At 39.5% G+C, this 11683-nt stretch overlaps 1 protein-coding gene and 1 non-coding gene across 2 annotated transcripts; one reads left to right on the top strand and one right to left on the bottom strand.

Moving 5' to 3' along the window:
* Positions 1-753: 753 nt before the first annotated feature.
* Positions 754-857, top strand: LOC139014706 (U6 spliceosomal RNA). The gene has a single exon (XR_011472272.1). It is a non-coding gene; the product is annotated as a U6 spliceosomal RNA (small nuclear RNA).
* An 8899-nt stretch (positions 858-9756) lies between these two features.
* LOC139014591 (RNA-binding protein with serine-rich domain 1-like) lies at positions 9757-10605 on the bottom strand. The gene has a single exon (XM_070421553.1). The coding sequence runs from the start codon at positions 10603-10605 to the stop codon at positions 9757-9759; it is 849 nt and encodes a 282-aa protein (XP_070277654.1).
* Positions 10606-11683: the final 1078 nt, after the last annotated feature.

Raw genomic sequence — 11683 nt, 5'->3', positions numbered from 1 at the left:
AGGAGAGGACTTCATTTTCACAGAGGAGGGGATTTCATTTTTTTTTTTTTTTCAGATTAAGGTCCACAGACTGCCTGTTTTCCTATCCATCCAATTTTTTACTCCAAAGTCATCATGACATAGTTAGAGTGGGCTCGGACACACTTTTTGCCAGAATCTACCATTTAAAAGCATGGCTCTGTGTTGGAGAGAATGCAGTCACTGTATTCAGCTATCCGCCAGCCTGCACACTCCCCTAATTCCATGCAAGAGACCGGGGTTGTGGAATCTCTCTCTCTTTCTTTTTCCTGATTTTATTCCAATTACTTACTGACTGCCAGAGAATCAACCAATAAGTAAATAAACATTGGCAGAGGTAAACTTAGATTGGCCATGTTTACCTCCCAGTCCCATCTAGAAGGAACTGCTATGCCGTTATCTAACTCATAAATGTTTAATTATATTTAACTATTTTGGTCTATTTGCTTGGCAAACTGGATGTAATGATGAACATTTATATGTCCCTTGCTAAAAAGTACAATGGCATATTTGGACTCATGATCTCAGTTGCATAGTCATTTACAATTTATTTGTGTATTACATATCATGAAGCTAATCACGTCTAGCAACTTGGATGCCAGGAAGAGAGGAGACATAATGGAGGTCTATCCACAGACATTAGAAATGAAGGATTAGATCTGAGTTACAATTTTTAAAAGGAAAATATTTAAAATGATATGCTGTAATATCTCCAACAATTAACAAAAGGACATAGTACTCGCTTCAGGGGCACATCTTAAATTGGAACAATACAGAGAAGATTAGCATGGCCCCTAAGCAAGGATGACATGCAAATTTGTGAAGCATTCCATATTTTTTTAAAAAGGAAAGCATATAAATAGGTCTAAAATACGTTTACATCAATGTGCCCTCATTAAAAACCAAAGAAATGCAAGTGCAAGTGACATACATTTTTAAATTAGTCCAAAATGTAAAAATGTAAAAACACACACACACCACTCAGTAATAGTTGTCATTTGGATACGCTGTCTGTAGAAGTGACATTTCATGCAATATTTCTGAAGAGTGATTTTGCTAGCTATTAAAAGGCTTGGAAATGTAGATACTATTTACATAGCGATTCTGTTTTAAGAAAGCAAACCCAAGGACATAAAGAAGAATGTGAACAAAATTTTAACATCAAGAGTATTTATCATAATGACAGGTCACTGTAAATGGTAAAAAAACAAAAGGAAAAAAGTTATGCTACATGTATGCAATAAAATGCTTTGAAACCACATAATATGTAAAATGAAAATAAGAAGCATGGTGTACTCTTAGCTTTGGTTTATACTGACATGCAGTGAAATGTATGGGCCTTTTACAAGGCTAGTTTTAGGGACATTTCTCAAAATGCCCTCAATATATTTTTGGATGTATTATATTAGACTTGAATAAATTTAGTAACCCATCCCTCCCAAAAAATGAAATTCAGTTTTGATATAAACTAACGGCAGGACCAAAAGTAACCTGAATAGTCAAAGTATAAAGCCCTCATTAGGAGAGCACTCTGTGGAGATTTGGATTGTTAGAGAAAAATGAGTCTTAGGTAACTATATCTATTCCAACAGCTCAAGATAGATAGTAAGCAGAAGTAAAAAAAAAAAAAAAGGAAAGAAGAAGTAACGACAGAGCCTCAAATGCAGAGCAACTGTGTAAGATAAGTGGATCTAGAAATTTTGTTTTCTGACCTCAAAATATGTAAAAGACACACTTTCAATTCCTGAAGTATGCACACTTTTTAAAACTAGCATTGTGCTTATTAATAAGATTCTGTTTCAGAATACGCTGAGTATGGCATCTATGAATGATTAAAATCCAATTATTGCAGCACAATTTACCATAGCTAAGATCTGGAAACAGCCTAAGTGCTCATCAGCAGATGAGTGGATTAAAAAACTGTAGTACAGCCTAACCGGTTTGGCTCAGTGGATAGAGCGTTGGCCTGTGGACTGAAAGGTCCCAGGTTCGATTCCCGTCAAGGGCATGTACCTTGGTTGTAGGCACATCCCCAGTAGGAGGTGTGCAGGAGGCAGCTGATGGATGTTTCTCTTTCATTGATGTTTCTACCTCTTTATCCTTCTCCCTTCCTATCTGTAAAAAATCAATAAAATATATTTAAGAACAAACAAACAAAAAACTGTGTTACATCTACACAATGGAATACTATGCTACAGTAACAAAGAAGGAATTCTTACCATTTGCAACAGCATGGATGGAACTAGAGAGCATTATGCTAAGCAAAATAAGCCAGTCAGAGAAAGATAAATATCACATGATCTCACTCATTTGTAGAATATAATGAACAACGTAAACTGATGAACAAAAACAGTTCCAGAGACAGAGAAGCATCGATCAGACCATGAAACCTCAGAGGGAAGGTAGGGGAGGGTGGGATTAAGGGGGAGAGATCAACCAAAGGACTTGTATGCATGCATATAAGCCTAACCAATGGACATAGACAACAGGGGGGTGAGGGCATGAGTGGGGGGCATGGGGGGCAATGGGGGGATAAGGACACATATGTAATACCTTAATCAATAAAGAAGATAAACAAACAAACAAACAAATAAATAAATCCGATTGTCCCTGTCAGTTAGGAAGAGGCTGGAAAGGGGCTCAGTGCTTCAGAATCAAGGTTTCCACAAATTGTGAAATCTCAAGACAGGGCACTTCATCATTCCGTTTTTCTTTTACTTTCAAAAAACTAGAGGATATTTATGGAATCTGGCACATTACTATAGAAAGATTCAATGAAATAAATACAGTAAAACCCATGAAATAGCACTTATCCATTGTACGCAGTGGATTATTAATGATTAAAAGTTTGTTCTATTTTCCCTTTGCACTATTTTGCACGTTTGGTATACTGCACCACTCCATCTACCCTCTGTCCTATGTCTGTGCGCATTAAAGGATTTGCAGCAGGGCAAATGCTTTTTTCCTTAGTTGCAGTTTCTAGGATATTATGGGAAGTACTGGCTAAACAGCAGGGCACACCTTGTCCCAGCCCCAGACTAGGTGACTTAGATGCGTGGCAGTCATTTGTGCAACCGGTTGCCATTGAGATTCTGTAGGGCCCAGAGTGAGGTCTACATTTTTATGTTTCTATCAGGTTCTCACATGATGTCGGTGCTGCTGGACATGAGACTCTGCTGACGATAGAGGAAGTGCCTATTCCCACACTGATTAGTGATGTGCATTTACGAGATGTGGGACTATCCTCTCCCCTAATTCCTTTGGTCAGTAACTAACGGATGATCCTGGCAATTATTCCTTCAGGCTAGTTATTATCTTCTCTTTATCATTTGCCTTTTTGAAATAGTTTTGTTTCGAAGGGGTTTTATGGAAATGTATATTTTCCTATATAACAGAATCTAACAACCAGGTTAAAGTGAGTAATTAACAAACTTGGAAAAGTATTAAGGCTTAAAAATATAGGATGAAATCATTTGTAAGTTTAGTATCTCATTGGCTTTCAGAAATTTACACTTTGTTTCTTAGAAGCTGATGATGGAGTAAACAATTTAGTTACCGTGAAACTCAGGAACTTCCTAAGAGAAGGTTTGGTCAGGACAAGCACAGCTATTTCTGTCTATGAATCTGAGAGAAAATACTCCCATGGGTTCCTATCAGGAAGAAGCTTAGTGAATTGCAAACAACACCATCATCAACACCTTCGGTCCTAATATGAAGAAAAGCGATGAGTGTTCTAGAATTGTTTCTTAGAAGTTTCCTCTTTGTAAGCTGATAGAAAAATGCTAAAGCATAGCTTGATAAATGCCAAAATAATGTGATCCTGGTATAATTCTTTAGCAAAGAGAGTTGATATGAAAGAGAGAGAGAGAGAGAGAGAGAGAGAGAGAGAGAGAACTTCCCACTGGAATTCTTTATTCCTGATATATATTTCCTTGATGAAGTCTGAGGACAGTGTGATAAAGAATTTTCTCTTACTTGGGGGAGGATGAATCTTATTTTCTTCAGACTTTCCACTGGTTGGATGAGGCTCACCTTCATGGAAGACAGTCTGTTGTACTTTATTGGAACAAATGTTGATCTCACGTCAAAACACCCTCTTAGCTATACCCAGAGTAAAGTGACCAAATGTCCTGCACCCTGTGTCCCACACAAGTCAATTAACCACCCCGGAATACAGAAAGGCAAAATTGAATGCCTGCCGATTCCTGTGATGGATGAGCCTGCTCTTTCATCTCATTGGCCCAAACTCTGTCACATGGCTACACCTAGCTTTATGGGTGATTAGGAAACGGAGACTTGTAGCCAGACATATTGCCATCTCAAAAAACAAACAAACCCAGGACTCTTTTAATTCACAGTGTCCTTAGTCTATAAAACAATAAGTCAATATATTCTATAAATCACATACATAGAAAATAAATATTCACCTAATTTCTCCAGGTAATGACTCAAAGAGTCACAGTTTCTAACCTGTACTTTCTGCCCCTCACAGAGGCCTTTCATGAACTTACTTAGATTTACACATCCTGGCTCATTTATTCTCTTTAACATCACACATCATAGATGACATCAAAATTATGATTTTCTAGTGCTTATTATTTTTCATTGTCTCACCCTCCCCCCCCCCCCCAATACACACTGGACAATAGATGCTGTGTCCACAATCCTATTTACCACTTCAGACTTGTAGCCTCTATACTTAGATAGAAGGGTGCCTGGCATGGTTGTCACTTAGTAAATGGTTGCAGATTAACTGAGTAAAATCTAAATGCTAACTGATCTTTGAGAGAAAAGATTCATTTTCAGTTAGCAACAAATATTGTCTCATAAAAATGGAGACTTTAGGTGTCAAATGTTGTGTCATAAAAAGTGTAGATATCTTACTGGTAAGGACATTATCTCTTGCAGTTTTGTAGAAAACTATGATTTATATTTAAGCCATTCCTTCAGGTGCAGTAATAACATTCATTCAGTGTAGGTGAAAGAATCATAAAATCAGAGACAGAAGTCTGAATGATTAACATTTACTGTTCCTGAATTTTGAATAAATATTAATACAGACACAATCTAGACATATAAATAAGATGTGTAATTCAGAAACTGATAAGAAGTGTAATTCAGAAACTGGTACCTCGTTATTTTTTCACCTCATTTCCAAAGAGCACATGAATTTAAAATGCTCTGTGGAGCAACGTCTTTCACTGATTAATGTAATTCTCTAACAGATGGAAGAAAAGACTAGTGCTTCCATTAACATTTTGAAATACCACAAATATATATCCTCTGACAAAATTTATTCAAATAGTCGTGGAAAGGGTTTTATTTTATTTTATTAAACAAATTACATTCTAATGAATTCCTACTGTAAAAGGAGGCAAGACAAAGAATAGAAATCACTCTTATCTCCATTTCTGAAGTACAAGAGGGAAGTTTGCAGAAATCCAAAATTGTTTAGTGCTTTCATACACACACACACACACACACACACACACACACACACATTAACTTTTCTGTGTCTTCATTTCATAAATGGGATTAAACATATTGTGTTTATTTTAGCAATTATACTTAGAGATTTTTTTCACATAAAAATCAATCTATTGATATATTTTAACTTATTCACTATCATTTATTTAGCCTTTGCTCAATGGCAAATATTTTGTTTTCTTAAATTATTAGCTAACATTATGCTGTAAAGAACAACCTTAAACAGATCTGTCGAGTGCCAATTTTTCCACATTGTTGCCATAATTTGATATTATTAATCTTACACATTTTTATTCTTTTTTATTTTATTTTAAGGATGGGTCTATTTTTAATATTTTACTAGCTGTTTACATTTCTTCTGAGATAACGTGCACATGCTTTGCCTATTTGTATTTTTTCTTACTCATAATATATGTACATATATAATATACATTTATATAATATTTTAAATTTTATAGGATTTTAACATTTTATATTAATCTTCAATATATAAAATATGTTAACAATTTTTCAGTCTGATTCTTGTCTTTAATTTATCTTCTTAGTGACTTTTGTCATGTAGAATTTAATTTTATGAGTTTTTTCTTTTCTTTAAGAAGGTCATCTCTAATCCAGTAGTATAAAATTATATTCTAGTATTTTATACATTTAAGATTTTAGTTTTTCTGTGCTTTATTCTTTAAAAATGCTAGATAAGGGTCTGGAATATAGTTTTTGTCAAATAGATAGCTCATAGCTTTAATATCTACTGTACATCTTATTCTTATGACATTTTTGTTAAACCTAACTTATCATGCACAATCCTATCTAATTAAGAGGGAATATGCTAATTGACCCTCATGCTGTCACAAAGATGGCAGCACCCATAGCCAATAAGGAGGGACTATGCTAATTGGCTGCCTTGCCCTCAAAGATGGCAGTGCCTACAGCCAATAAGGATAGAATATGCTAATTGATTGCCCCACCCTCAAAGATGGTGGTGCCCATGGCCAATAAGGAGGGAATATGCTAATTGACTACCTCAACCTCAAAGATGGCGGTGCCCACAGCCAATAAAGAGGGAATATACTAATTGACTGCCACACTCTCAAAGATGGCAGTGCCCACAGCCACAAGATTGCTGGCAGGGGAGGGTAGTTGTGGGCGATCAGGCCAGCAGGGGAGGGCAGTTAGGAGTGACCAGGCAGGCAGGGGAGGGCAATTGGAGGCAACTGGGCCAGCAGGGGAGGGCAGTTAAGAATGACTGGGCAGGCAGGGGAGGGCAGTTGGGGGCGACCGGGCTGGCAGGGGAGGGCAGTTGGGCATCAATCAGACTGGCAGGGAGTGGTTAGGGGGTGATCAGGCTGGCAGGCAGAAGTTGTTAGGGGCAATCAGGCCGGCAGGTAGGCGAGGGCTTGGGAGCCAGCAGTCCCAGATTGTGAGAGGGATGTCTGACTTCCAGTTTCAGGCCTAAACCAGCAGTCAGACATCCCCTGAGGGGTCCCAGATTGGAGAGGGTATAGGCTGGGCTGAGGGACACCACCACAGTGCACAAATTTTGTGCACCAGGCCTCTAGTATTAAATAATTGGCAATTATTTTGCCAGAGTCACAATATTTCCATTGATTCAACCTCATGGCACAACTTTATATATAGTGATGAGTGGACCTCTGTATTTTCTCCCATCTACAGTTCCCTATTGAAGTTTGTCTTGTGTCATTTTTTGATAAGAATAATCCAAGTTCACCAAGCATTGAAGGAAATAATGCCAGAGAACTATGAAAATAATCCAGGAAATGGATCTTTCATAATGCCCAAGACAAGTTTTAAATACATCAAACTAACATTTTAATAGAGATTCAAGTTTCTATTCCTATTAAAAATAAAGGAAATCTATGAGAAAGGATTCATTTGGATATAAGAAAAAGCTCTTTAAAAATGAATGATAATATATAACTTCAAAATTATGTATATATGCAAACAAAAGAAGGGTTAGAAGAAAAAGTTGAGTAAATCCTTCATACATATAAGAAATATAAAATATATGAGAAAAAACTTAGAAAATATGAAAAAAAATGTAATTTAACTGCCAACCAGAGTTGCTAAGAGACAGACAGAATTTGGTCAAGAATTCCTATCAAAATCTCAATGATATTTTTTGGGGGGCAGAAATAGAAGAAACCATCCTAAGAGTCGCATGGAATCTCAAAGGACTCCAAATAGCCAAAACACAAAAAATAAACAAACAAACAAAAAAGGTTGGAGTTTTCATACTTCCTGATTTCAAGACTTATTATAATGCTATAGTAATAAAAAAGGTGTGGTACTGGCATACATACAGACCTATAGAGACTATGGAATAGAATAGAAAGATCAGCAATAAAACCCTTATATGTGGTCAATGTATCTGACAAGGTTGCCAAGACCATTCAATAGGGGAAAAGACAATCACTAATCATTGAGAAATACAAATCAAAACTAAAATGAGGTAGCACCTCACACTTATTAGGATAGCTACTATTAAAAAAAAAGAAGCAAGGAAGGAAGGAAGAGAAAGAAAAACACTGAAAGTAAGAAGTACTGTTCTAAACAAAAAGTATTGTTCTGTCCCCCAAAAGGAAACCAATGTCATATACAACAATTAAAGTTGAATGATCTGCTAAGGAAGAAGAAATCTTTGGCAAATATTTTATTTGTTTTCCTTTTTTCTTTATTGATTAAGATATTACATATGTGTCCTTATCCCACCATTGCCTCCCCCACCCCCCACTCATACCCTCACCCCCCTGGTGTCTGTGTCCATTGGTTAGGCTTATATGCATGCATACAAGTCCTTTGGTTGATATCTCCCTCATATCCCCACCCTCCCCTACTTTCCCTCTGAGGTTTGACGGTCTGATTGATGCTTCTCTGTCTCTGGATCTGTTTTTGTTCATCAGTTTATGTTGTTCATTATATTCCATAAATGAGTGAGATCATATGATGTTTATCTTTCTCTGACTGGCTTATTTTGCTTAGCATAATGCTCTCTAGTTCCATCCACGCTGTTGCAAATGGTAAGAATTCCTTCCTTTTTACTGTAGTGTAGTATTTCATTGTGTAGATATACCACAGTTTTTTAATCCACTCATCTGCTGATGGGCACTTAGGCTGTTTCCAAATCTTAGCTATGGTAAATTGTGCTTCTATGAACATAGGGGTGCATGTATCCTTTCTGATTGGTGTTTCTAGTTTCTTGGGGTATATTCCTAGAAGTGGGATCACTGGGTCAAATGGGAGTTCCATTTTTAGTTTTTTGAGGAAACTCCATACTGTCTTCCATAGTGGCTGCACCAGTCTGCATTCCCACGAGGGTTCCCTTTTCTTCACATCCTCGCCAGCACTTGTCATTTGTTGATTTGTTGATGATAGCCATTCTGACAGGTATCAGATGATACCGAATTGTCGTTTTGATTTGCATCTCTCAGACGATTAGTGACTTTGTGTTGTTTTTTTTTTTGCATTCTAATCCTAGATTTATTCAACACAATTCTTTACACAACAAAGTATAAACACATTATCTAAAATGCTACAAAGTTACAAAAAAATTTCAAAACAGAAAATTCACAGTACTGACTGTACAATAATAGCCGAAAAAGCAATGTACACATTGCCAAGGTAACCCCAAAGACCACCACGGAGGGAGGGGGAGAAGGTCTGTGATGCCCTTGCAGAGCTCTCAGTTTGCTCACCAATTTCAGAGAAAAAGGAGATGTGCCACATGGATGTATGTACATGAGTACATGTGAAAACAGAACCATTTACAGCAACTAACATGGGATGTTTCTCTAGTCAGAAGAATTCAAGCAGGGGAGCACCGCCAGGTTTATAGGAACAGCAGCTGCACAAAAGCATGCCCTTTCCTGAAGGATCCTCAGGCTACTAGATGGGCCCTAGGTCATCTATGGAATGGAAATGTGCTCCCAGGCTGGGGCGGCACTGCCACCTAGAACCCTGCTCTTCCTGTTGGCTCTGCTACTCAACTGACTCTCAGAGACTGGAAACGCGGGGAACTTTCTAGCTATGAAACTGGAGAGCATCTTCATAGGCACAACCCCAAATCAACAACACTTCTGCAGCCAAACTTGGGCATCAGAGGAAACGTCTCAATGCTCCTTTGGAAGCCTGCCCCTGAGTGAGGATTCGTTTCCTACTGACTGTCCTTCAGCTAGAAAAGTGACAGAACTGAGTTGGATGGGATATACGTTTCGGGGCAGAGTTTCGGTGGCTTGCTTACCGGGAGGAATTGGAGCTGGAGCGGCTCCTGTGGCGGCGGAGGCCGGGGGAGCGGGATCGCCGACGCTTGGGGGACCTGCGCTGTGGGGAGCGTGACCTTCTCCTCATTCGTGGGGGAGACCGACGCCACATGGGAGGTGGTGGTAGCATTCTCCTGGGAGAGCTGAATCGCCTGGGGGGTGGCCTAGGCCAGGGGGCCAGCACAGCAGTGGCGGTGATTTCCTGGCCATCAATTTGTCCTCCATCCATGTGCTTTAGCGCCTTCTCAGCTTCATCTGGATTCTCAAACTCCACGTACGCATAGCCTTTAGATAGATGGGGGTGCATCCTTTCTACAGGCATGTCAATCATTTTAATTTTCCCATAGGTGGAGAATATCTCCATGATGTGATCCTTGGTCACATTCCTGGTGAGCCTACCAATGTGGACTTTGGTGGGTTTAGGGGAAGGGCTCCGCCTTTTCCTTTCCTTTTCATCTCTTTTGGGTGGTTTGGATTTGGAGCGGGAACGCCTCCTGTTGTCATGTCTGCGCCGAGAAGGACTGGGAGAGCCGGAGGAGGTGCTGGAACTGGAGCTTCGGGATGTGCTGGAACTTCCTGAGCGGCTTGATGCTGATGAAGAGCTAGAGCTGCTGCTTGAGCCAGTGCTAGTACTGGAGCCAGAGCTGGAGGTAGAGCTGGACCGAGACCTGGTGCTGCTGCTACCACTGGAAGCGCTGCGCCTCTTTCGAGTTTTATCCCTGCCACGATCCTTCTCACTCAATTCCTTGGTGGCCCCTTTATCTTTAGAGCGATCCTTGGACTTCTCATCAGAACGGTCTTTGAGTTTAGTAGGAGAAGGAGCCATCTTCCCGCCACCGTGACTTCGTCCTGCTCTCCTCAGCCGCTGAGGTCCGCAATGCTCAGTTGTCAAAGTTAGGAAGCGGGGAGCATGAGACTCTTAATCTCAGGGTCGTGGGGTCGTGGGTTCATGCCCCACATTGGGTGCCAATTGTTGGGGTTCAACCCCAGCAGGCCCAGGGGTTCCCAAAGGTGTGGACTGAGTCGGCGAAGAAGGAATGACTCAGAGACAGCGTTCAGTTGATCAACAGTCTAGCCAGGTTCTCTAGCCAGGTTCTAGCCAGGGTCTCCAGCCAGGTTCTGTGTTTATTTTTCCTGCTACATCTGTACTTATACCAGTTGATCTTAATCCTATCTATTCTTTTCCAAAGGTTAGGGCGTTTGTTAACTCCATTCCAGGGAGTAAAGATTATGTAGCTTAAACGTGATTGTTTGTAGTTAAAGTGATTAACTACCCAACTGGCACTTAAGGGGTTTTACTGATAAAAAAAAACCCCACCCAGGGAAACAACCTTTCTCTTGGAGAGGTGACCTTGGTTAAAACACATAGTGCTAAGAAGGGGAGCAAACATATTAACATTATGCCATATATGTCAGGTGCCTTGAATCATAAGCTGTGCAGATGTTTCTTCCCTGCAGCGACTGTGTCAAGCAGCAAGGATGGTCTGGCTTCTGGCAGAGGATCTTTTCTTTTTAGTCAGTAACTTAAAGCTGTCATTTTTTTGTCTGCTTTACGGTAAATTCTTTGTTCCTCCCCTTGCTGCTGAAAATTTGTTTTTTACCTTCACTTCCAGATTTCCTGTCAGGAGCCAGATGTCAAGTGTGTTTCCCTCCACGTTCTGCGTGGTTCAGGGTTTGGGGTCTGGAAGATGAGCCGCACACAAATGAAAGAGAAAAGACACAAGATAATTTGGAAATATTGGGGGAACAGGCCGGCAAGTCCAATTCAAGGAGAGGGACTTCCCTGATTAGTGACTTTGATCATGTTTTCATGTCTCTTGGCCTTCCTCATGTCCTCTTTCGAAAAGTATCTATTTAGGTCCAGCAAGGCTGTCATTCAAAATTGAAGGGGAAATAAGGAGTTT

Source organism: Myotis yumanensis, unplaced genomic scaffold (genome assembly GCF_028538775.1).
Source record: "Myotis yumanensis isolate MYYU_CA2020_CCGP unplaced genomic scaffold, mMyoYum1.0.hap1 SCAF_7, whole genome shotgun sequence".
Lineage (NCBI taxonomy): Eukaryota > Metazoa > Chordata > Mammalia > Chiroptera > Vespertilionidae > Myotis > Myotis yumanensis.
The sequence above is the reverse complement of the archived record's forward strand: the minus strand, read 5'-3'. Positions and strand labels throughout refer to the sequence as shown.

Excerpts from the sequence above, each read along its gene's own strand:
- LOC139014591 (XM_070421553.1), bottom strand. The coding sequence starts at position 10,605 with ATGGCTCCTTCTCCTACTAAACTCAAAGACCGTTCTGATGAGAAGTCC.